Raw genomic sequence first — 27,039 nt, 5'->3', positions numbered from 1 at the left:
TGAACATTGTGCAATCATCAGCGAAGATCTCCACTTCTGACCTTATGATGGAAGGAAGGTCATTGATGAAGCAGCTGAAGGTGGTTGGGCCCAGGACACTAATCTGAGGAACTCCTGCAGTGATGTCCTGGAACTGAGATGACTGACCTCCAACAACTACAACCATCTTCCTTTGCACTAGGTATGACTCCAACCAGTGGAGAGTTTTCCCCCTAATTCCCATTGACTCCAGTTTTGCTAGTGCTCCTTGATGGCACACTTGGTCAAATTGCCCATTGGAAGCCTAAACTTTCTGGGCAATTCCCATGTAAGTGCATGCGTCAGGACATCCATGGGGTCCTGATACACATTTTCAGTTGTACATATGGTTTCCAATGATCCAGAGACCAGAAGATTTGGCCCATTACGTTTCAACAATAAATTAAATAATTGTGTTATAATGTTTTAATTTAGCTTCTTGGGAACAGAGGCCTAAACTGTTTATTTGCTTGCAGGCATTTGAAGACATATACATTGAAAACAGAAAGGTGGTTAAGACACTGCTCGAGTACGCTGACCAAGTCTTCACATATATCTTTGTGGTGGAAATGCTGCTCAAATGGACTGCATATGGATTCAAGACATACTTCACTAATGCATGGTGCTGGCTAGACTTTTTAATTGTTGATGTAAGTATTCCTAGAACCTAAGAAACAATAACCTACTTGGGAAGGTGGGAATTAAACCCCGGTTTAATTTAAATTAACCATTCACGATGATTCAGTCCTAAATAACTGATTATAAAATCACATTATTTTAACTTGGTTCAATGTGTGAAGTTATCATCTACTCGTCCTGATCCATGTAGAACCAAAGCATCCCATGTACCATTCCTCTCAAATACTGTCAACAACATTACAAAATTATATCAGCCCAGGTTAGCCTAGTACAAATTTGACCAAGTTGGCCTTATTCAGTTTGGTTTGGTCTGTTGACATGAGCGGAATTTAGGAGTGGCGTTTCTGATCACCAAGATTGAGAGGTTGCTAATTAGATGCCTGAATTCTGGGTACATACGAAAGACTGCAAGTTATGGATTCACATCCGATTCGCACCATAGAGCTATATTTGTTCTTAAAAATGAGACAGTTCATAAGCCCATCTAATTATAGGAGGGTATATTCACTGATCTTAATCCCAAGTGGGAGTCACATATAAAGGGAGTTCTGGTTATAGAATTGGGGCCAAAGTATTGTAACCCTAACCCTGACCTTTACTTCCCTTAGGTGATAAAAAGGAATCTGTTTTGTTGGCAATTTAGTTTTTTTTCTATCACAGTGTTTCAGAGGTTAAAAATCAGTGCCACTCACCAAAATCATACCCTAAATTAATTTAGTACATTGTTTTCGTGAATGTTCACTTCCTTATAGAGCATTTTGCTTGAAGGAGGAGCCAAGATCCTCAGTTCAAATATAAACATGCTGAGGTGATTTGTTAAATATGTGCCCATTTGACAGCTTTTTCTAAAAGGAAATGAAGTACTTGCATTTATATAGCACTTATCATATTATCTCAATGTTGGAGCTGTGCTCATCCAGGCAAGTGGAGAGTATCTGAGGGGCTGTGAATCGAACAGCAATCATCAGCGAACATCCCCACTTCTGACCTTAGTGTAGAGGGACGATCATTGATGAAGCAGCTGGAGATGGTTGGGCCTAGGACATACCCTGAGGAACTCCTGCAGTGATGTCCAGGAGCTGAGATGATTGGCCTCCAACAGCCACATGCATTTTCCTTTATGCTATATGACTCCAACCAGTGGAGAGTTTTCCCCCGATTCCCATTGACTTCAGTTTTGCAAGGGTTCGTTAATGCCACACTTGGTCAAATGCTTCCTTGATGTTCAGGGCAGTCACTCTCACATCACCTCTGGAATTCAGCTCTTTTGTCCATGTTTTGACCAAGGCTGTAATGAGATCTGGAGCTGTGTGGCACTGACATAACACGGACAGAGCATCAATGTGCAGGTTATTGCTGAGCAAGTGCTGCTTGATAGTACGATTGATGGCAGCTACCATCGCTTTGCTGATGATTGAGAATAGACTGATGGGGCAGCAATTGGGCGGATTGGATTTGTCCTGTTTTTTATAGACAGGACATGCTTTGACAATTTTTCACATTGTTGGATAGATGCCAATGTTGGAACTGTCCTGGACTTCAGATTCCTACGGAGCCTGTGTCTGGCTCTTAGTTCGACTGGTTTTTTAGCCTCATGTTCCTGGCCACTGGTTACATACACATCTGTGTATGAACATGCACAGATCATGCTAATGTCTCAGAGTAGAGCTTGACCTCCATTCGTCTCAGTGCTGAGACCTTGTGGTATGCACAACCACCTCATGTTAAAAAAAAAAGTACACAGGCATCTTCCACTCATCAAAATGAAATTTGGGACCAGGAACATCAGGACCCTCATGGACAACCCCGACAGTGACAGACCTGAACGCCATGCCACCATCATAGCTCGGGAACGCATTGCCGCCCTAAGAGAGACATGATGTGCAAGAGAAGGCTAACTGAAGGAACAAGGTGGTGGGTACATCTTGGAAGAGCCTTCCAGAAGAGGAATGACACCTCCACGGGTTGGGATTCTTTATCAAAAATTAGCTTCACTTACGCCTCAGTGACTTCCCCTGTGGGATAAGCGAGTGCCTCATGACTACCCGGCTCATCCAAATGAGGACTCAGCATGCCACTGTCATCAGCGCATATGCTCCTGCACTTGAGGCAACAGACGAGAGACCAAGGAGGAATTCTACGCTGTCCTCGAGCAATCCCTAGCCCGAGATCCTTCTTGGAGATTTCAACTTCAGAGTCAGGAAGGATGCAAAACTCTGAAAGGGTGTGATAGACAAGGAAGGAGAGGGGAAAGCATACTTTAATGGGGTTGTCCCCCTGGTAAAATGTCTGGAACATGAACTTATCATAACTAACAGCCTTTATTATTTATTCATGGGATGTGGGCATCACTGACTAAGCCAGTGTTCATTGTCCATCAATAACTGCCCTTGAGAAGATGGTGGTGAGCTGTCTTCTTAAACTGCTGTAGACCATGTGGTTTAGGAACAGCCACAATGCTGTTAGGAAGGGAGTTCCAAGATTTTGACCCAGCGACAGTGGAGGAAGGTTCCACCAACAAGACAAGCACAAGACCATATGGCAACACCCACAGTCCAAGCAATGGCACTAGCTTGACCACGTCATAGTTCAAGCAAGGGACCACAGAGGTGTCCACATTATCCACGCCATGACAGGCACCGATAACTGCTGGACTGGTCACCGCCTTATCCAATCTACATCTCCCATCAGCCTGCCCCCCAAGCAACGGAAGCAACAAAAGCAATTCCACAAGAAAATTAACATCAAAAGCCTCAAAGATCCCACTAAGGCAGCCTTTCTCAGTCTGAGCCTCACACTGCCAACCTCTCAACCTCCAGCCACCAGGAGTGATGGAGTGCCCATAGCGCCTGCTCAACCCTAAAGTCCACCATAACAAGCACTTGCGAATTGGACCTTGGTCTTTCCTGGAAACATGACTGGTTTGATGAAAACAACAAAGAGATACAGGACCTAACCTCGTGTAAGCGTAAAGCTTTCATTGACTGGAAACTTCACCATGGCTCAAGAGAAAAACAACAGTCCTACAAGTGGCTGAAGACAGCAGTACAGCTTATAGCCTGTAACATAAAGAACAAATGGGGGGTAGAAGGAGTGATGGAGACCCAACAACTCGGGGACGCCAATAACATGCACAATTTGTTCAGCACTGTCAAGATGATCGATAGCCCAAACACACAAAGTCCCACCCCACTGAGAGCCAGGGCATGGAGGGGAGCTCATCAAGGACGGGGAAATAGTCAGTGCTCACTGGGGAGAAAATTTTGAAGAATTCCCCAACCGACACTCTGTCTTCGACTCAAACATCCTCCACACCATTCTTCAATACTCAGTCCAGCTCAGTCTCGGCACCGCCCTTGTCCAATGCAAAATTGAAAAAGCTGTTAATGACAGCTGAGAAATAACAAAGCCCCCAGAGCAAATGGGATCCCTGCTTAAATTCTGAAACATGGTACAGATACACTCCTGCATAGCTGCATAACCTCATGTCCTTCATTTGGGAAGAGGAGTGCATGCTGGGGGATGTCAGGGACGTTGTGATCGAGACTATATTCAAGAAGGGAGACAAGTCCTATTGGAGTACCTACAGAGGAGTCTCCCTGTTGTCTGTCACAGCTGGGGAGATCATTGCAAGGGTCCTCCTGAACCGGCTCCAGCCAGCGGACGAAGAACTCCCTTCGTGATCACAGTGCAAAGTTTCACCCATCGAGATCCACCACAGACATGATCTTTACTGTGCAGAAAATTCAAGAAAAGTGCAAGGTACAGCACCAACCACTGCACATAGCCTTTTTCAACCTCACAAAAACCCTTGCCTCTGTCAACCGCGAAGGATTATGGAGGATCCTCCTCAAATTTAGCTGCCTTCAGAAATTTGTTACCATCCTCTGCCTACACCACAATGAAATGCAAACTGTGATCCTCACCCACAGAACTACCACAAACATTATTTCAGTGAAAGCTGGGGTCATACAGGGCTGTGGTCATTGCTCTTATTCATTTTCCTCGCTGCAATACTGCACCTAATCTCCAGGAAATTATCCAGAGATATGGAGATAATCAACAGAACAGATGGGAAACTGTTCAAGCTAACTCTTCAATCCAAAACCAAAACCATTCCAACCTCAGTCATTGAGCTTCAGTATGCAGATATCGCTTGAGTTGCCTCACTCAGAAACTTCTACTAAATGCCTGGAAAATTAATGTCCTCTTCTGAGCAGCTCTCACAGCAAAACACCTCCTCCACCCGCACCCCCCCACCCCCGTCAATAAGATCAGCAGCGAGATCCTGGATAATGTGGACCATTTTCTGTGCCTTGGAAGTCTCAACAAAGGCAGGCATAGACAGCAAAATTCATCATCGCCTCTCAGCCAACTGCCAACTCAGCTTTTGGCCAACTGAGGAATAGAATATTTGAGGATTAGGATCTCAGACATGAGACTAAGATCATGGTTTACTGGGCAGCAGCGCTCCACATGTTCCTATATGTTTCAGGGACTTTGACAACATACAGCAGGCACCTCAAAGCACTGGAGAAGTTTCACCGGTGGTGCCTTCACAAGATTTTCCAAATCCAGTGACAGGAAAGGCAGTTCAAAAGCAGTGTCCTCTCCCAAGCCAACTTGCCCAGCATCAAGGCCTTAATCACTCAAAACCAGCTCCGCTGGGCAGGACATGCCGACATGTCGCCTGACACCAGACTCCCAAAGCAATTGCTCCACTCAGAAATTGGTAAAGGTAGGAGACTGCCAGGAGAACAACTTTAGGGATGTCCTCAAAGCATCCCTGAAGAGGTCAAACATACCCACTGACTCATGTGAGACCCTGGCTTGTGAGTGACCAAAATGGAGAAGGCTCATTCAGGAGGAACTGAACTCACTGAAAGATATTTTTGGGAACATGCAGAGGTGGAGTTGAAGCATTAGAGGGAGTGCATAAACCTCCAAACAACAATTCTACCCAACACCTGCCCCACATGTGACAGAATCTGCAGATTGCACATTGGACCTATTAGTTATTTCAAATCCGTCAAATTGCAGTGGAAGCAAGTCATCCTTGATCCCAAGGGGCTGCCTAAGAAGAAGAGCAGAGCTGTACTGGATCAGCTTAGCTAGAGGTGTGGCTAGTTCTGGAGCACAAGTCTTCAGTTCTATAGCCAGGATGTCGTCAAGGTTGCTAGCCTTTGCTGTATCTCATACATTCAAGCCATTTCTTGATATTGCATGGAGTAGGTCAAATTTGCTGAAGACTGGCATCTATTAGGCTGAGAACCTCAGGAGGAGGAAGTGGGTCATCTAGTTGGCATTTCTGGTTGAAGCAATTCTGTGTAATGCACTTACCATGATTCAATGGTTATTTTTATAACTGAATGTTAAGAGTGAACCACATACTACAGATTGGAGTCACGTGTCAGTCAGATAGATGTCGGAGGAAGGATCAATCATGTAGAGTTGGACTGCAGTCATATGTAGGTTGGACCAAACAGGAGTGACTGGCTTCCTTCCTCAGAAACATTGATGAACTTATTGCATTTTAAACACAAAACAATAGCTTTGTGTTTTTTTTAATTCCTAGTGCTAACCCATAAATTACCTGAGTTATTGATTTCAATTTTAGAGTTTGCCGTGCGGAATTTGGAGATACGAATGCCAAGTTACATAGAGTTAGGCCACAGATCAGCCATCATCTCATTGAATAGTGCAACACACTTGAGGGGCTACGTGGACCACTCCTAGTCCTATGTTTCAATGTCCCTATAAGTTGCTAGTCCAGTACAATACTCAATGCAATACCATACCCCACAAAACAGTGAAGTGAACAAAACAAACATTCATTCAAAATAATTTTATTCTATGAATCATTCTCAATCTTTATACCAATTATTTTCCAATGATATAAACACAGAAAATCCTGGACATACTCAGTAGGTTTGGCAACATCTAAAGAGAGAGAAACAGAATTCATATTTCAGGTTGATGATCTTTCATCAGATCTTTCTTTGTGTGGTGCATCTGCTCCTATATACTGTTGTTCAGCGCAAAGGATTATATTTCGCACGTTTAATGATATATTAATAATGTTGACAAATAACACATCAGAGGTACATGAGAATCTGTTTAGTTGATATCTGAATAACTTTTTCTTCATTATTATAATGTGTGAAAGGTGAAAATTAGTTGTTACTGTATGTATCTGGAAAAGGTAACCAGCTGTAAGAGTGGACTGAAAGCTTATACTTTTCTATTTCCTTTCCTTTAAGGTGTCTTTGATCAGCCTGACTGCAAAGATCCTTGGCTATGATGAAATAGGACCTATTAAATCCCTCCGGACTCTGAGAGCCTTGCGACCACTCCGAGCTTTGTCACGGTTTGAGGGAATGAGGGTAAATTAATCTCAATTTCACTCAAATGAATCAATCAGTCAGAGTTGCTGAAAAGTGTTCTCTTTGTTGCATTATTTAGAAAGAATCAGTTAATCTTCCATGAACCAGGCTGTGGTTTCTTTTGTGGTGCTTGAAAACTAAAAAAGATTTAATGAAAGAGTCATTTCAAAAAGAGTCATCCTGTGTCTTATATGCTGGTCTTCCTAAGCTTCGCAATGTACCTTCGATTTGGGGAGAGCAGTGATATAAATGGCTGTTGGGCTGTTTATATCAAAGATTAGAAACAAAAAGTGCTGGACACTCTACAGGGCAGTATCTGTGATGAGAGGAACAGAATTAGCATTTCAAGTCAATGATCCGTCATGAGTAATGGAAGGTGTTAGAGATGAACGGCTTTTAAACAAATGCAGAGCCAGTGAAAAGGTGGTAGGGTGAGGGGGAGGGTGGAGGGAAAGAACAAAAGGGGAAGATCCTTGATCGGGTGGAGGGCAGAAATAATTAACTGACAAAAGCGACGATGATGCAACACAAAAGTGGGTGATAATGAGACAAGTATAGAAACTAAAGTCAGTGAAGATGTACATAGGACAAGGTTTTTCGGATGATGGGTTTTCCTGCCCCATGCCCAAGGAGTCAACGAGGAACAAATCCTCGCTGATTCTGGTTGCCCTGCAGCAATTGGTTGGAGATAGAACTTCCCCCCCTCACTCAGGACGAAGTGTCAGCTCAGAGACCTACCAGCCAATAGCTGGCAGCAATGTAATCTGAGCAGCAGCAGAAGCAGTAGCGGCTCCTGCTGGGACTACAAGCAGTCCCCAGAGTCTAAGTCCCGGAGTATGGGACCTGGTAAGTGCAGGGAGGGGAGGTGAGGCCTGGGGCAGGGGGTTGGTTGGCAAAGGGGGATAGGGGTGTTGGTGGACAGGACAAGAGGAGAGGAAGCACCTGTGGGGGAAACAAGACCATTGGTGGAGAGGCCCGCGCACCCTTCCCGCCCAGGGCCTGAGCTGGGTGGCTCCCTAAGCTTCCCCCTTGCTCCTGAACCCCTCGCACCTGCCTGAAAATTGAGGCTGGACAGGAATTGGGCAAGGGCAGGCAGGCTAGCCTAGGCCTTGCCTGTCCCATGTAAAATTGCAGACAAGATGGGGTGGGCTGGAGGGTGGTGCCATTTTACATGCCCCTCCCCCACACCTCCACAAACCCGCTGGTAGGGAACGGTAAAATGTTGCCCATAGTTACAACAGAACAGCAGAGAGAGAGAGGGAAGCATGGAATATATGACCCTGGAAGGTGTTGAACTGGTAGACAGACCCCAATGGGGGCAGACCACCTTGCTCGCTGTCTACCATTAGGGGTTCTCCATTGCAAGCAAAAGTCCACAGCTCCTCCACTCCAGGTGGCTTTGATGCAGCTTTTCCCCATGACTAGCACCTGCTGTCTGAGGGAGATTGTGAATGGTGGTTGAAATCTAAACTGTTAAATGCAATGCTCAAATATCCCTGTAGTTTCTGAGAGCACAATGTGATAGATTTTCAACTTGCCACTTTGTTCAAAACTAATGTTGCAGATTAGCCACTCATCACAGAAACTACTTGTTTTCATTTTCATTCATTTAAGTGAAAGTGCAGTGTTTTTTATATAATAAGTGGCAAATAAATTGAAAATCTACTGCAGGGTGTTACAGCGGAATTACGAAGCAAATTGGAATGCTGTGTAATCTTTCTTAGCTAGACATTTTAAAATGAAAGTAAAGCACTGGGGTTCAATACAGAAGGTGTTTCCACTGGTGGAGGGTCCACAATCGATCACTAGTAATGACCTAGACAAAGAGACCAAGAATAATGTATCCAAGTTCGCTGATGATACAAAACCTAGTGGGAATGTAAACTGTGAGATTGTCTCATAGAATCTGTAAAGAGCTAGTGACAGTTCAGATGAGTGTGCAACAAGATGGCAGACAGAGAATAATGTGGGCAAGTGTGAAGTCAATTACTTTGACATTATGAATAGAAAACAATATTTTTAAAAAGATATGAAACTTTTAAATGTTGATGTTCAGAGGGACTTGCATGTACTCATACAAGGAACACAGGAAGTTAGCATGCAGGTATAGCAAACAATTAGAAGGCAACTGGCACGTTGGCCCTTACTGCAAGGGGATTGGAGAACAAGAATAAGGAAATCTTGCTACAATTGTAAAGATCATTGGTGAGATCACACCTGGAGTGCTGTGTGCCGTTTTGGTCTCTATATGCAAGGAAGAATATGCTTGCCTTTAAGGCAGTATAGTGAAGGTTCACTAGATTAGTTTCTGGGATGAGAGGCTGAGTAAATTGGGCCTTTAATCTCTGGAGTTGGGAAAGATGAGAGGTGATCTCATTGAAACATACAAGGTTTCGAAGGGGTTTTGCAGGGTAGGCTCTGAGTGGCTGTTTCCCCTGGTTGGAGGAATCTAGAACATGGGGACGCAGTTGCAGGATAAGGGGCTGATCATTTAGGACTGAGATGAGGAGAAATTTCTTTATTCAGAGAGTTGCGAATCTTTGGAATTCTCTACGCCGTAGAGTACATTCAAGGCTGAGATAGGCAGATTTTTGGTATGGAAAGTGGGCTGGAAGGTGGTGTTGAGACAGAAGATCAGCCATGATCCGACTGAATGGCAGAATGGCTTACTCTTGCTCCTATTTGTTATGTTCTTACGTTCAAAACAAGAGACCGTACAGATGCCACAGCCACTAATTTATCCAATAAAGATATTAGGAGAAACATCTTTACTCAGAGAATGGTTACAATGTGGAATTTGTTACCACAAGGAGCAATCAAAAGGGAACATAAATACATTTAAGGGGAAGCTAAATAAATACATGATAGAAGAAAAAAGGATCTGTTGATAATGTGATTTGAAGTAAGGTGGGAAGAAGCTCATGTCGAGCATAATCATCAACATAGACCAATTGGGCTGAATGGTCTGTTTTTGTTCTGTAAATACTATGTAATAACAAGACAGCAAGTTAGTATTTTCTTAGCTGTATATTTGGTGGAAATTGGTTGGATGTATTTTACATCCCGTAGTTTTTATTGTGTCTTTATAGGTGGTTGTCAATGCACTGGTCGGTGCCATCCCATCCATCATGAATGTGCTATTGGTTTGTCTCATCTTCTGGCTGATTTTCAGTATAATGGGAGTGAACTTGTTTGCTGGAAAGTTTTTCAAGTGCATAAACACCACAACCTCTGAAATGTTTCCCATTAGCCAAATAAATAACCGTAGTGATTGCGAGGATTACATCTCAACGATGCCCGATGAAGTGCGATGGGTCAACTTGAAGGTCAACTTTGACAATGTTGGTCAAGGATATCTATCCTTACTTCAGGTGGTAAGTGATAAGCATACATTTGTGGCAATAGATGATTTACTTAGTTTAATGTTTGCACTGACATTAACGGTCAGCCAAGGTGGCCATTGGGGGAATTCAGTTGTCCATGGTGCCTCTGACTGAAGGGGTGGGAAAATCGGACAGAGTTCCGAGTTCTCATCACTAGCCTGCTGGACAATGTGCTTGTACAAAAAATGAGTGAGGACAGGATTCAGTTGTGATGATCTTTCATTATCAGATAACCTACTGAAGCACATACTGCCTCATCTATATCTTTATAACAATTCCCAGCATATGAAGTGTAATAGAGTTAAATTAACCATCAGTAAGACTCTAAAGCTATGGCATCATTCACTTACTTGGAAAATTATCTTGAATTTTGGTTTGTGCCATGAATACATGCATCAATTTTGTGAATCAAAAATTGCAAAGTTGGTGTTGATTCGAATAAACATTTATGTCTTATTATATATTTTTAAAATTGCATCCGTGTGCACTTCCTGTCAAGTGGAACATTATAAATTCCTCTGTCTACATTTATAATGAAAATTGCCTACACAAACTTGCTACATGATAATTATGCACTCTGCCTCAATTTGTCTCTCATTTCCTCAGCCTGCACTGCAGAGACCCCCTTATGCTACAACTAACTTCACTTCCCCGCTTCCCAAAATGGGAGGTTTTGATAATTAACCTTAACGAACATATAAAATTGAAGAACTATACAAGGATTAGAACAGCATATATGGCCTATGATTTATCAACCAACTTTACCAAAAGACAACATTTAGGGCTGAATTTTTAGGCCCCCAGGAGAATGGGCACAGAGGCAGGGGTAGCAGAATTTCATGCTACTGGATCATATGGTCAACTCAAGTTTTAGTCTTCCCAGCTGTGACTCCAAACTCTGTGGGCTGGGAATCAGCTGACTGATGCCCAACAGTCGCTCACCAGGAATGGTACCTGGCCAACTTTGCTCCTTCCCCACTTCATGCCCTAATGCACCAGGTGTTCCAGCATGAGTAATATTGGAGTTTCTGTTTCCTGCTGTGTATATTTGGAACTTGCATTCACTGCTGATTTTTGTGTTTGAAGGCCTGATCTTTATCAATTGATAATGGATGCAACGGAAGATGATAGAGCAGATGTTCCAATTGGTAGAGAGCAGGTAGAGGCATGGTCTGAAACTGGTTGTAAAACACTGCTTACTTGTACTTCTTTCAATTTAGTATACTGTATGCACTGCTCGCAATGTGGTCACCTCTACAATGGCGAGACCAAACACTGACTGGGTGACAATTGACAATATCCAGGCTTGAGCTGAAAAGTTGCAAGTAACTTTTGTGCCACTCCTTCCCCTTCCCATTGACTCCAGTTTTGCTACGGCTCTTTGATGCCACACTCTGTCATGGCATCACTCAGTACCACAGTGCCATGGCTGGCCATGGCACTGTGGTACAGGAAGCCGTTCGAATGGGGGGAGCAAAAAGGAATATAGTGGTAGTAGGGGATAATATAGTGGGGAGGATTGACACTGTTCTCTGCAGCAAGGAGCAAGAGTCCAGGCGGCTATGTTGCCTGCCCAGTGCCAGGGTTCGAGACACCTGCTCTGGGCTGTAGAGGAACTTGCAGTGGGAGGGGGATGACCCAGTTGCTGTGGTCCATGTAGGTACCAATGACATAGGTAGAACTAGGAAAGAGGTTCAGCAAAATCAGTATGAGAAGCTGGGCACCAAATTAAGAAGCAGAACCTCAAAGGTAATAATCTCTGGGTTATTACCTGGACCACGTGCAAATTAGCATAGGGCAAATAAGATTAGAGAGACGAATGTGTGGCTCAAAGACTGGTGTGGGAGAAGTGGGTTCCGGTTTGTGGGGCACTGGCAGCAGTACTGGGGAAAGTGGGGGCTGTACCATTAGGATGGTTTACACCTGAACCATGCTGTGATGGGCATCCTCGCAAATCGCATAACAAGGGAAGTAGAGGAGGCTTTAAACTAAACAAGAGGGGTGAGGGATCAAGCTTGGGTAGAGGTAGCAATTCACGGTGTAGAGTCAAGACAGAAGAGTAAAAAGGTAATATGAGAAATGAGGGTCAGGGAATGGCAGGAAGAAACAGAGAAAAAACCTAAGAACATCAACAGTCAAGACAAAGGTGACAAAGACAAAACTGAAGGCTCTCTATCTGAATACGTGTAGCATTCATAACAAAGTAAATGAATTGATGGCCTAAATTGAAGTAAATAAATATGATCTGATAGCAAATACAGAGAAGTGGCTGCAGGACGACAAATATTGGGTCCTTAATATTGAGGGGTACATGATATTGAAGAAGAATAGGAAGCTAGGTTAAGGTGGAGGGGTAGCACTGTTAATCAAAGAGGGCATTGGTGCATTGTTATAGATGATCTTGGTTCAGGAGATCAGGATGTAGAATCGGTTTGGGTGGAGGTAAGGAATAGTAGGGGGAAAAGCCATTAGTGGGAGTGGTCTACAGACCAAAGTATTCAAGAAAAAATATTGTGTGCTTGTGATAAAGGGACAGCAACAAGCATGGGTGATCTTAATTTACACACAAACTGGAAAAATCAGATTGGCAGTAGTAGCCTGGATGAGGAGTTCTTAAAATGTTTTTGAGATAGTTTCTTAGAGCAGCATGTTCTGAAACCAACCAGAGAGCAGGTTATATTAGACTTGGTATTGTGTAATGTGGCAGGATTAATTAATGACCTCAGAGTAAAGGCACCCCTAGGTAGCAGTGACCACAATATTATTGAATTTTACAACAAGTTTGAAAGGGAAAAGATTGGGTCTAAGACTAATATCTTAAACTTAATTAAGGGCAACTATGTGGGGATGAAAGTTGAGCTAGCTGAAGTGAACTGAGGCTAGAGGATAGATCAGTAGAGAAGCAGAGGCAGACATTTAAGAGGATATTTCAGAGTATTCAGAATAAGTACATTTCTACTATAAAGAAAAATCCTAAGGCGAAGAACCAACCATCAGTGGTTAACTAAAGATGTTAAGGAAAGCATCAAACTTAAGGAAAAAGCGTACAACTCCGCAAAGATGAGTGGCAGGACAGATGATTGGACAGAATATAAAGAACAGCAGAGGCTGACTAAAAGGTTAACCAGGAGAGAGAAATTAGAGTATGAGAGGAAGCTAGCTAGAAATGTAAAAATGGATAGCAAGAGTTTCTATAGGTATTTAAAAAGGAAGAGTAAGTGAAGTAAGTAAGTCCTTTAGAGGGTGACAGTGGGGAGTTATTAGTAGATAATAAGGAAATGGCTGAAGAAACGAAGAAATATTTTGCTTCTGTGTTCACCACAGAGGATACAAAAAACATTCCAATAATAACTGCAAATCAGGAGGTGAATGGGAGAAAGGAACTTGGTGAAATTGAAATCAGTAGGGAAACGGTACTGAGCAGATTGATGGAGCTGGGGGCTGACAAGTCTCCAGGTCCCAATGGACTACATCCTAGGGTCTTAAAAGAGGCGGCTAATGAGGTAGTCGATGCGCTGATGTTAATTTTCTAAAATTCACTAGATTCTGGAAAGGTTCCATCGGATTGGAAAGTAGCAAATATGACCTCTCTATTCAAGAAGGGAGGGAGGCAGAAAACAGGAAACTATAGGCCAGTTAGCTTGATGTCTGTTGTGGGGAAGTTATTAGAATCGATCATTAAGGAGTTTATAGCTGGGCACTTAGAAGAGCTCAAGGCAATAGGGAAGAGTCAGCACGGTTTTATGAAAGGAAAATCATGTTTAACCAATTTATTGGAGTTTTTTGAAAGAGTAACATGCGCAGTGGATAAAAGGGAGCCTGTAGACGTACTGCACTTGGGTTTCCAGAAGGCATTTGATAAGGTGCCACATCAAAGATTATTACGGAAAATAAAAGCACATGGTGTAGTGGGTAACATATTAGCATGGATAGAAGATTGGCTGGCTGGCAGAAAACAGAGAGTATGCATAAATGGGTCTTTTTCTGATTGGCAGGGTGTGATGAGTGGAGTCCCACAGGGGTCTGTACTGGGGCCTCAACTTTTTACAGTTTACACCAATGACTTAGATGAGGGGAGTGAAGACATGGTAGCTAAATTTGCAGATGACACAAAGATAGGTCGGTCTCCTTATTTAAGGAAGGATGTAAATGCATTGGAGGTGGTTCAAAGGAGGTTTACTAGATTGATACCTGGAATAAGTGGGTTGTCTTACGAGGAAAGGTTGGACAGACTGGGCTTGTTTCCACTGGAGTTTAGAAGAGTGAGGGGTGATTTGATTGAAGTATACAAGATCCTGAATGGCCTTGACAAGGTGGATGTTGAAAGGATGTTTCCTCTTGTGGTTGAGTCCAGAACTAGGGAGCAGTGTTTTAAAATTAGGGGTCGCCCTTTTAGGACAGAGATGAGGAGAATTCTCTCAGAGGGTTGTACGACGTTGGAATTCTCTGCCTCAGAAGGTGGTGGAGGTGGGGGTCATTGAATATTTTTAAGGCAGAGGCAGATAGATTCTTGTTAGGCAAGGGAATCAAAGATTATCGGGGTTAGATGGGAATGTGGAAATCAAAGCACAAGAAGATCAGCCATGATCTTATTGAATGGCGGAGCAGGCTCGAGAGGCCAAATGGTCTACTCTTGTTCCTATTTCTTATGTTCTTATGTTTGGTCAAATGCTGCCTTGTTGTCAAGGCCAGTCACTTTACCCTCACCTCTGGAATTCAGCTCTTTTGTGCCAGGCAACAAGAGGGAATCTAACCATTGTCCCTTGACATACAATGGCATTACCATTGCTGAATCCTCTGCTATCAACAACCTGGGGGTTACTAATGACCAGAAACCGAACTGGACTAGCCATATGAATACTGTGTCTACAAGAGAAGATCAGAGGCTTGGAATCCTGTGGTGAATAACTCACCTCCTGACTTCCCAAAGCCTGTCAACCACCTACAAGGCACAAGTTAGGAGTGTGATGGAATACTCCCCACTTGCCTGTTTGAGTGCAGCTCCCACAATGCTCAAGAAGCTTGACACCATCCAGGACAAAGCAGCCGCTTGATTGGCATCCCATCCATAAACATTCACTCCCTGTACCACCAATGCACAGTGGCAGCAGTGTGTACCATCTACAAGTTGCACTGCAGGAGCTCACCAGGCCTCCTTAGACAGCACCTTCCAAACCCATGACCATTACCATCTAGAAGGACAAGGATGGCAGATATATGGGAACACCACCACCTGGAAGTTCCCCTCCAAGCCACTCATCATCCTGACTTGGAAATACATCGCCGTTCCTTCACTGTCACTGGGTCAAAATCCTGGAACTCCCTCCCTAACAGCACTGTGGATATACCTACACCATGTGGGCTGCAGCAGTTCAAGAAGACAGCTCACCAACACGTTCTCGAGGGCAATTTGGGGTGGCAATAAATGCTGGCCTAGCCAGCGATGCCCACTTCCCGTGAATGAATATTTTTTTTTAAATGGCATAACACCCATCACATTTCTACCTGCCTTCTACCTTCTGAAAAAGATTCATAGTCGACTGAAAATGTTAACTCATTCCCTCTCCACAGATACTGCCAGGCCTGCTGAGTATTTCCAGCACTTTCTATTTTTATTTCAGATTTCCAGCGTCGACAGTATTTTGCTTTTGTTTTTAAAGCACAGTTTGGATGTGGCTTATCGCACTGTGGGGGAGAGGGTATTTGAAGCTCAACATCACACGTGGGCTTGTAGTGCAGTTGCATGTCTAGTTACAGAGGGGGAGTTTATGACTGAAGAGCTGGAAGCCAGGTTGAATGGTAAAGAACAGTGTAGTCCTGTCTTGGATTGGGAGGCAACAATGGTGGGGGCCTGGGTTGGTGTTCTCATTGTTGATGATAATAAAGAAGAAAGTGGCAGCCACAAGAGTGGCAGCAGGAAGGGGGGTCAGGCAATATTGGGCTGCAAGCTTAATTTAGTGTCTTCAAAGTAGAGAGCACAATGCCATCTATCTTGGAGATTTACTGGGAAGTCCCAGTAGTAAGTAAGCTAAAAGCATCACCCACCTTGGAGGTCTGGTTTGGAGGACTCAATCGAAAGTAAATAAATGAGTAAATAAATTTAATCAAAAATAACGTGAGAGACAGGCTTGGTAGAAAAAGACATCACGCAAAAATGTTTTTAAAAATTGTGTCTTTTGCAGGAAATGCATTTGTATGCAACATATTTAGTATATTCTAAGAACATATATATATATATTATATATGTGTGTGTGTGTGTGTGTGTGTGTGCGCGCTAATACAATCAATGTTAGTTCTGACTTGTTACTTTGCAGGAGGCATTTTTCCAGTATCAGGTGCTATGGCTGATAATAACTGCCAGGATGTTGCAATTATCAAAACAAAGGGCCCTGGTCTGCCAAGGCAGGACTGGGAGGGATGTTAGAAAGGAAGGCCATAGGATCATAATGTCATAGAGTCATTAATGGCACAGAAAGAGACCAGTTGGCCTATCGAGTCCATGCTGGCTGTCTGCAGAGCGATCTAGTCAGCCCCACTCCCCTGCTCGATCCCTGTAGCCCCGCAGGTTTATTTCCTTCCGGTGCCCATCCAATATCCTTTTGAAATCATTGATTGTTTCCACTTCCACCTCCTGGGCAATGAGTTCCAGGTCATTACTGCTCACTGTATCAAAAACTTCTTCCTCAACTATCTCCTGCATTGCTTGCCCAAACCTTAATGTGTGCCCCCTTGTACTAGTAGCTAATGGAAACAGTTTTTCCCATGTCTACCTTATCCAAACATATCATAATCTTTTACAGATTTATCAAATGTCCTTGGTTCCAAGGAGAACAGCCCCAGCTTTTCCAACCTTGTAACTAAAATCTCCCATCCCTGGAACCATTGTAGTAAATTTCTTCTGAACCTGCTCAGGAACTCTCGCATGCTTTCTAAAGTGTGATGACCAAAACTGGATGCAATACTTCAGCTGGGGCCTGACCAGAGCTTATAAAGGGTCAGCATAACTTCGCATCTTTTATATTCAATTTCTCTACTTATAAAGCCCGAGATCACATATGTTTGCTAACCACTCTCTCAGTATGTCCTGCCACCTTCAAAGATTGATGCGTATGCACCTCAGGTCCCTCTGTTCCTACACATTCTTTAAAATTGTGCCATTAAGTATATATTGCTACTCCCTATCCCTTCTGCCAAAATGCATTGCTTTGCACCTCCCTATATCAAATTCCATCTGACACGTGTCTGCCCATTCTGCTAGCCTATCTATGTCATGTTGCAGGCAATTCTTATCATACTCGCTGTTTGCCATTCCTCCAAGTTTGTTATCATTGGAAAATTTTGAAATTCTAATCTTTATTCCAAGGTGCAAGTCATTTATATGTTGCAAAAAAAAAAAGCAGTGGTCCAAGCATTGACCCTTGGAGAACACTTCTGTTGAGTATCCTCCAGACTGAAAAATAACCATTTACTGTGGTCTGCCCTTAAGCCAAATTTTATGCAATTGGACACTGATCCTCCTATTCTATGAGCATTTTACATGGTATTTTGTCGAAGCTTTCTTAAAATCCATATAGACAAGATCCACCACATCAGCCATCAAAAAATTCAATTAGACTAATTAAGCATGATCTGACATTCACAAATCTGTGCTGGCTCTCCTTATTTATCTCAAACCTCTCCAACAGCCTGTTGATTTTTTTTTCCTGACTATTGTTTCGAAAACCTTACCCACCGTTGACATGAAACTAACTGGCCTGCAATTGCTAGGACTGTCCTTACATCCTTTCTTGAATAAGGATGTCACAGTTGCCACTCTCCAATCCTCTGGCACTTCCCCTGTATCTAGGGAAGATTGGAAGATTACAGAAAACCCTTCCACCCGCAATTCCTTCAGCAACCTGGGATGCAAGCCATCTGGACCATGTGACATATCTAGGCTAAGTATAGCCTGCCTTTCCAGTACCTCCTCCCTCTCAATTTTCACCCAGTCAATTGCTTCTACTCTCTCCGATTCCACCAATATTTTGTCAGATTCCTCTTTCTGAGTAGGTACTGATTCAAAGTACCTTAAATATTCTAGACTCGTCCTGCACCTGTAAAAAGATTGCTGTAGAAGATTTTTAGGTTCCGTTTTATGTTGACTGTCATTCTATTTTCATATTCTCTCCTTGCCAGTCTTATTCTCCACTTCACCTCCCCTCTCAACCCATTGTATTAGGTCGGAGCTGGTACATTTCCAGCAGTGATGGGTAGCCAATTTGAACGATTAAGTATCCATTTGTGGATAGATTGGAGATACTGCCAAAGTACCACTAAGACCGAAGACCAGCAGTCACCTGGAAGTAGTTGCTGGCTGCTGGGCAGACGGCCCGTGAGGCCTGTTTTAGCTCCTCCCACAACCCTGATGGAGCCACAGGCATCAGCGGGCCACAGCTGCAGCCAAAGGCCATCCTTTGGAGGCCTGACAGCTGTGGCCACCATCGATTACATAAAAGTTCAAACCTCTTCAGAAGGTGCCTCGAGATGGAGACACCCCCCGTGGTCCTCCTCCTACAGCGCCACCTCCACTTCCACTTCCAAAGCTGCAGGTCCTCTGATTGGGACTGACCTCTGGCCATATTTGGCAAGTGTGGGATCAGGACCAGGACATTATCCTGCCCGGTGATCATTTTTAAAGGGGAGAAGATCCCACTCAGCAAGTGCTGAAAGCACACAGCAGGGTAATTTACGTCAAAAGATAAATACAGGTCAGTTGTCTTGAGGGCACCGTTCTCTCGGGCTGCTCTCTCCTGATAGCCCAGTTAAGAGTTCTCAAAGGGTAATGTTCAAGACATAGACCAAAGCAAGTTATATAACACCTATACACAAAGCAAAAAGAACAAAAACAAACTTTACTGATAACACTCAACGTTTCACTGTTCGTCCCACTTTAGAATAGCAAAGTTATTGGCTTCAAAATAGTTAGAAATAAATTAACTAATCCAAAACAAGCCAAGGATAGTAAGATAAAATGCTATAAAGTCACCCACTAACACCCGTTAAGAAGAAGGCATAGACTCAGTACCTAGTAGTACACGTGAAAGGGAATTGGATTAGTATTTGTAAAGAAAGATTGCAGAATGTTAAGGAAATGGTATCAAAGTAGACAGCGCTAACTGAAGACCTAGAACCAGCACAGGCACAAAAGCTGTAAGTTCTAAGATTCGATAATACAGCAGTGAATCCTTTTTGTCTGTGACCTTCCATCTTGTTACAAATTTCTACTGATTGTATTAGTTTTCATCACAATATTTCTACTTGATCTATGTTGCAAATAATTCAGAACACAATGTAAAGCTAAACAATATATAAAATCAGTTATGCCAGCAAAACTCGATGATGATATTGAATGTTCAAGGCATTCTGATATCATTAGGTCTATTATATTTTAAACTGACTATTTGGAACCAACATTAATATTGATTAACTATGTGAAAAAAAAAAGCTTCTGACTGAGGATGTAGTACACAGTCTTCTTAATTTTGTTCCCAATAGGCAACCTTTAAAGGCTGGATGGAAATAATGTATGCGGCTGTTGACTCGCGTGAGGTGAGTAGTTGCTCTCAGTTAAAAGCTTTCATTTAAAACATTCACAAGACTGTACAAATTTAATTTTTGATTGTGATTGAATGCTTTCAATGGTTTTAAACCTCACACCATTAAAAGCAGTGCGAGAAAATATGATTGCTTTTTCTCTCTCTCTATTGTTAACCATGACTTCCTTTTATTGGCTTCCTGTTGAAAAATGTGTATGCTCAGAGCATTCGATACATCTCATTTCTGCACCTGTAGATACTGGAATATCACTTCACCAATGTAAAAATTCTATTGTATCTTCACAGTTATGTCCTCAGAACAGTTGTGATCAATGATCCAACATGTATAATTTTCAAAACAAAAAGCTAAAAGCTACTGCGGATGCTGGAAATCCAAAACAAAACAAAAACAGAATTACCTGGAAAAACTCAGCAAGTCATCATCTTCCGACTAGGCACTTTACAGCCCTCTGGGCTGAATATTGAATTCAACAACTTCAGATCTTAAACTCCCCCTCCCCCCATCCCCACCCCGTTTCTTTTCCCCCCCCACCCGTTTTTTTTCAATAATTTATATAGATTCTTCTTTCCCCACCTATTTCCATTATTTTTAAATCTAAAACTAAAACCTTTAGTCTTTCCACCCCACCCCCACTAGAGCTGTACTTTGAATATCCTGTTTTCCATTCTTAATTAGCACTTTTCTCAGACAAAGACCACCACCTTCAACACCTCTTTGACCCTTTTGTCTGTGACATCTTTGGATTATCTGCTCACACCACACCCTCAATGTGTCTCTTCCCCGCCCCCCCCACCCACCTTAAACCAATTCATATTTGTCCCTTGTTGAAACTATGCTGCAGTTCTGCCGAAGGGCCATGGAGGCTCGAAACGTTAACTGATGTATAATTTTCATGTGTTTTTAAATTCTGAGTCCAATTTTTACAAAGAATAGAATTTTGGAAGATGTTTTTTCTTTGGTCAAACTCCACACGGTTGTGTAGCTTTCTCCTTTAATGTTTTCCACATAAAGTCTAAAATAGAACCGTTTATTGTTGAGCAATTTCACTCAAATGCAGAATCAATCAAATTTTTTGGGGAGGTGGGGTGGCTGTTCAGAATGTAGCCTTTTGCTAGATGTGAAATTGACTGCAGATCCCAGTTCATTTTTTTCATTCAAGATGGGAACTCTGAAGTCATGGCATTTTCTCTTGGTAAGAGGTGGAGACGCAATAGTCCTTAGTGCAGCAGAGAATGTGGTAGAGAAGAGTTTATCAGGTTCAAAGGAGTGAGAGGTCAGTGTTGGATTATCTTGCTGTATCAGACAAGCTTTGATTAGGACGGTTGAATTAGTAAGGTCTTGTTATTGCTCACAATAATTATCTTTTTAACGTTTATGGCTGATGGCAGTTTGATCAAGGCAGCTGAGAGCTGTCCCCTCAGATTTGAGTGTAGATTTCTAGATGTTTGTCTATAATTCTGTGCTTCCTTCGGTCTCCTCTCTCTCTACTGCATTGTTCTTCATTGCAAGGCCCACAAGCCCGTGGAGGCTCCCAACCTCACTAAGTGCAGCTCCCCGACGCTCCCTTTCTTGTAACCTCATTGAGCGTCGCAAAATGTTTTAATGTGGTTTCCCGTGTGACTGGCCTAGTGCTACTTTGGAGCAGCCTCTTGTCACCCACCGACCTCCGAGTTGCAGCAGGATCTTGAACAGGAACATAAGTCCAGGAGAAGGAAGCGGCGACAGGGTGAGTCAGAGAGTGGGAGGCTCTGCAGGAGGGTGGGTCAGAGAGGGGGAAGAGGCTACAACTCGAAGGTCAGGGATGGGGGGGGGTGACCACAATGCTGAGGGTTGGGGAGGAGGAGGATGATCTGCAGCAATCAGGGGGATCAGGAAGCAGGATTGGTGGCAGGCAGGAGGTAGCTTAAGTAGAAATTTATATTTTTCTTTTAAAATAAAATAAGTTTAAAAATATAAAGTTATTTCATCTACCAATGTAGGAATTTAGCAATGTAGAATATTGCAACTTAGAGAGTATACGTTTTATTTTTTTTTCCCTGATAAGGAGGTTCCTGCAGAACCTAATGACAGTTTTAACATTGATTCCTATGGGAACCAATGATTCACTTAAAGTCATTTCACTTAAAGTTGTGATTTTCAGGAATTCAATCACAGCTTTCAATAAATACATGTGTATTTATTTTTAAGTATAATATGTGATTTTGTTTTAGTTACACGCGTCACTCTAACATTACTTCATGAAGGAGGAGTAAGCAATGATAATTTAGCAAAGTAGTCGCTATTGTTCTCACATTGCAGGTTTTTTATTAAAGTGGCCCTTGCTTGAAAAATAGTGAAGATCACTGCTCTACTGTATCTCTGATACTTTCCACATCTGTAGTGTATATAGTTCTAATATGTATTTTTTTTGTGCTATCTTTCTTTCTGTAGAGCAATGAACATATACCTGAAAGGGAAAAATTGCAGAGCTATAAGGCAAAATCAAGGGAATGTGATTAACTGGATAGCTCTTCCAACAACCAGTACAGGCATGATGGGCTGAATGGCCTCCTTCTGTGCTGTCTGACTCTATGACTGCCAAACTGTTGGTCTGTCGTGTTCTAGTCCAGAAAGCCAGCTGGAGATGGATAGATTGCGAGCCAACCTCCCCTTACCCAGTCTGTCCCAGACAGTACATGCAGCGCCTGAGCCGCTGTGAAAATCTCAGCACGCGCCCCCATCCCTCAATATCCATTAACCAATTCTTAATGAGCTCCTCAGACCTTTAGTTAGCCTTAACTGGGGAGCGCGCAAAATCATAAGCTCACCCTCCCCCCGCTGCCCTGGTGAAAATGGCCAGCACCAGAAATGGTGTGGGGAAACCAGCACATCAGCCAGTACCTGTATTTTCAGACTTCTGGTCCCACCCCTTCCAGCCCAAATATTCAGCCAACAGAACCCACAGGGCTGGGACCACATAAAGTAGAGGGAGATTGAGGTTCAGAAGCACAACAATTCTGAGTAGTTTGTGAGCTGATTATGCAATTGTTTTAAAGGAAAGGTTGCTCAAACTAATTCTAAAATATGAAGCTTTAAGTGATCCATTGAAAATGTAGAACTGAAGTGAAGTAAAATAATGGAAAGTATGGGCAAAGAGAATTTAAAAGAAAAAGGATGCTTGTTTGCTCTTTAGGATTGATTGTTGGAATGAGATTGGTCATATAGTCATATGGTTAAGATGGGCCAATCAGTAATGCTCTTGAAGTTCTATAGTACAATATAGTTCCTCCTGAAAATCATTATTCTGCAGTAATACAGAATACAAACATGATAACACTATATAGATACACTACAATACAGAATCTTATGACAGTTAATATCATAAAATAGAAAATATATTTATACATGAATGACTTAGAAAAGACATACCAGTGCATAAAATGTACAAGTTTGCATTGCAATTAATTAATCTGCAAATGCACAGTAATCTTCTAAATGCACTGAATTTTGTTGAAGGTTGTTTTGCCAAAATGTGGGTTATAACAAGCCTTAAATTCGCAACCCTGCTGGCATGTACATACTTGCTGTTAGCCTTACCTAGGCATGTAATATATGTTTAACTATATTAAGTGACATCTGGCAGGTGGGGGCTCACTTATGAATTGTTACGTCTGGCATCCCTATCACCTTGTGCTCACTGGCCTACATTGGTTCCCGGCCAATCAAATTCTCTTCCCTTTTTTAAATCTCTCCGAGGTCTTGCCCCTCCCTATCTCTGTAATATTTTCCAAACCCGCAATCCTCTGAGATATCTGTCCTCCTCTAATTCTGGCCTCTTCCTGCATTCCAGATTTTAATTGCTCCACCATGATGGCCCTGCCTTCAGTGGCCTAGGCCCCAAGCTCTGGAATTTTCTGCCTATACCTCTCCACCTATTTCCCCCTACATTCCTCCTTCAAAACACCTCTTAAAACCTTATGGTCACCTGACCTAATATCTCCTTGTGTCATATTTTGTTTTATAATTCTCCTGTGAAGCACCTTTGGACGTTTCATTACCTTAAAGACGCTATGTAAGTTGTTGTTGTGCCTGTATCACTGCAGAGCTGCAGAATGCTGATAATTAAATGCTTTCTTATAAACTAGGTATTCAATGTCAACCGGTTTACATCTTAATCCGCTTGAAACATATTTTTCTCATCTGCTTTCCTTACACTTAAGCAAATTTTTGGATTACCTGTAAACTGGTGAACCGTTGCCCCAGTGCCTTTATCCAAAGCACTGATAAAGATCTTGCGAAAATGGATAGTCCCTAAAATTTGCACGGGATCGCATTGTGCTATTAATTCATGCCCATTGCTTGAAATGCAGCAGCAGGCCAGCTTCTTACTACCTGCCCATTAGCGTGATTACCTAAAGCAACCAGCGCTAACCACATTGTTTACTGGCTACATGCATCAGCAGAAGGCTCAAAATCAGAACTCCCTTGCAGCTTTTACAGCTAGCCAGCATTGGTTAAAAGTAGCCTGCAACTCTTAAAGAGAAGGTGTATTTGGCTGGAGCAGGTGTTGGGATTAAACCTGATTTGGGAAAAATGGCACAAGATGGAAGAGAGTGGGCTCCAAGGTTTTCCAACACTACATTGAAGGTCTCAATGGAGAAGGTGCGAGGGAGGAAAGATGTGTTTTTACAAGGGACCAGGGGGTTCACCAGACATACAGTCAAGTGAGAGCGATAGTTGAGAAGGTTGATGCCAGGAGTCAAGCCCTGAGCACCTGGATGCGGAGTCGCAAGAAATTCAGTGCAGTGAATGCATCTTCAAATGCTTTAAAATGCTAACTGCAGCACTAACCTCAGAGATGTCTCAATTCACAATACCCCGTTATTCGTCTACCAGTTAGGACTCATACCTTACATTCATATACCACACATGATTAGCACAATTGCAAGCCGCACACCCCACATCTCACAGCTTGCACATACTGCTAGGATTTCAACAATGGCAAATACATCAGACAAACAGATTTCATGACATTCACTGACACACTTACCCCTCTTTTGCAGGAGAAGGTGGTACAAACTGGAAAGGAAAAGCATGCCTGCATGCTCTAATTCCCAGCGCTGGTTAGTACTGAAATACCTATTGCTTACGCTTAGGCCAGTGTTGGGTTGAAACCATTTAAGATGACAGTACCTTCATACATAGTCGTCCTTCTCCTATCCCACTCTCTTCTGGCTTACAAATTGCAGATGGTGTAAGCCTCTTACTTACCCCTACTCCTCCTCTCACCACAACCCTATGGGTAGAATTTTACAGCCTGTCCCGCCAACGGAATTTTCCGGTCCCGCTGAAGTCAGTCACCTCTTTTTCCAGTCACGCACCCACCACGATGGGGCCATAAAATTCCGCGCTATGCTTGTACTTGCTACCTTTCAGGTATCCGAGAAGAGCAATCTGGTCAGGCAGTGGAGGAAAAAGAGTGTGATAATGAAGACATGCCATCGCTTGATTTCACACTCACAGCCATCAGCTCAGTTACTGACAATGCACATATCTTAGAGGATAGATTAGAGCTGGGATCTGCACGTGTTGAGACACTGAGCACGAGTAATCTACAGCGGGGTGGGAACAAAGATACCAGAGGTGCAAGCTCGCCAGAGGGTGTTGTTGCACACGAGTTTTGCTGCTAGAAACTTAGATGAGGACTTTGGAGCAGGCGAGAGAAGGAGGCTGATGGGGATGCATAACAAAATGCTTGGTGCAGTGGGAAACATGCCAGAAAGCCTGCCTTCAAACTCAAGGAACATGGAGGAATCTGGAACCAACTTGGCACAAGGCTTTGAGTAGAGCTCGGAGCCCGTCCTTTCCTTCATGGAAATGGTGGCCAACTCCATGAGCACATTTGTGGACCCAACCGTGATGCAGCGTCCAATGACTGATGTCTTAGCTTCCATTGCAGCACCAGTAGCTTCCAGCAAGTGTGTGAGTGCTGCATTGGAAGCTCAGATTGCTCTCACGCAAGCTCAAATTGCTACCGCCATGGCAGTGGATGCCAGTTTTCAAAGGGGCTTGCAGGGTGGCACAGCGGTCCAGCAATCTATCCTCCAAAAGATTACTAGGATTGCTGAGGCACTGCCCCGAGGGAATGACAATGGCCCAATGGAACACAAACCTGCTGTGTTATCTCAGGATGACAGCATTTGTGCTACCAGCATTGCCACTCTGCCAATGTCCTTGCTGTTGCCTGACAGCCAGCCAACCCCAGACCCCTGCCACCCAAGTCAGATGATTCAGTCTGAAGCTAGGCCTTATTTGTTTTTTTATTTATTCTGTCATGGGATCGATGTGGGCATCACTGGCAGGGCCAACATTCGTTGCCCACCCTTAATTGCCCTTGAGAACGTGGTGGTGAGATGTCTTCTTGAACCACTGTAGTCCATCTGGTGCAGGTACACCTACTGTGCTGTTAGGAAGGCCCAGAACAGCTCGAGGGCCATCCTGCAAGACCATCTGCAGGTCCTTCCACAGAAAGTCATCATTCATGCTGCAGCCAATGGGGTGGCACTACGTAGGAGCAACAGGGCAGGCAAAGACACATGGAAGACAGGCACTAAGGGAAGACACAAAGGAGATTCAGCAAATTGTGCATGATATATGGCATGATTAAATTTACAAGTATTATTTGCAATTTTTATTATGTGGTGGCTTGTAGTTTTATATTGTGGCCAAGAGGATGCTGTGATAGTCGGTGACAGGGAAGGTAAGGAGTGTGGGACCGTTGGTGAATGGTGAATTGAGGTTGTGGTTACTGGAATCGCACTGATATTAATTCTTCATAGACAACACTGCCAGAAAGAGACTGTCGGTGTGGGAGCACCCTCTTCCTTCTCCTCACGTCTCTCCTCCTCAGCTGTTTGCCTGTTAGCCGGTGCCCTTTGTGGTTGTAATGTTGTGCAACATGCAGCAGACCACCACAAATCTTGAAATCCTCTCAGCCGAGTACTGCAGGGCTCCTCCATAGCTTTCCAGGCAGCAAAAGC

At 43.2% G+C, this 27,039-nt stretch overlaps 1 protein-coding gene across 1 annotated transcript in view; it reads left to right on the top strand.

Annotated features, from left to right (window-relative positions):
* Nucleotides 1–27,039, top strand: part of LOC144668038 (sodium channel protein type 4 subunit alpha-like) — a 91,573-nt gene that overhangs the window by 41,650 nt on the left and 22,884 nt on the right. The window contains exons 9-12 of the mRNA XM_078529769.1: nucleotides 495–668; nucleotides 6,918–7,040; nucleotides 10,130–10,414; nucleotides 19,958–20,011. Coding sequence (XP_078385895.1) covers nucleotides 495–668; nucleotides 6,918–7,040; nucleotides 10,130–10,414; nucleotides 19,958–20,011 — 636 coding nt within the window. The remainder of the gene's footprint in view (nucleotides 1–494; nucleotides 669–6,917; nucleotides 7,041–10,129; nucleotides 10,415–19,957; nucleotides 20,012–27,039) is intronic.

The sequence above is a fragment of the Cetorhinus maximus genome, chromosome 25, assembly GCF_964194155.1.
Source record: "Cetorhinus maximus chromosome 25, sCetMax3.hap1.1, whole genome shotgun sequence".
NCBI classification, from domain to species: domain Eukaryota; kingdom Metazoa; phylum Chordata; class Chondrichthyes; order Lamniformes; family Cetorhinidae; genus Cetorhinus; species Cetorhinus maximus.
Note: the sequence above shows the minus strand (reverse complement) of the source record. Positions and strands in the feature narration are given on the sequence as shown.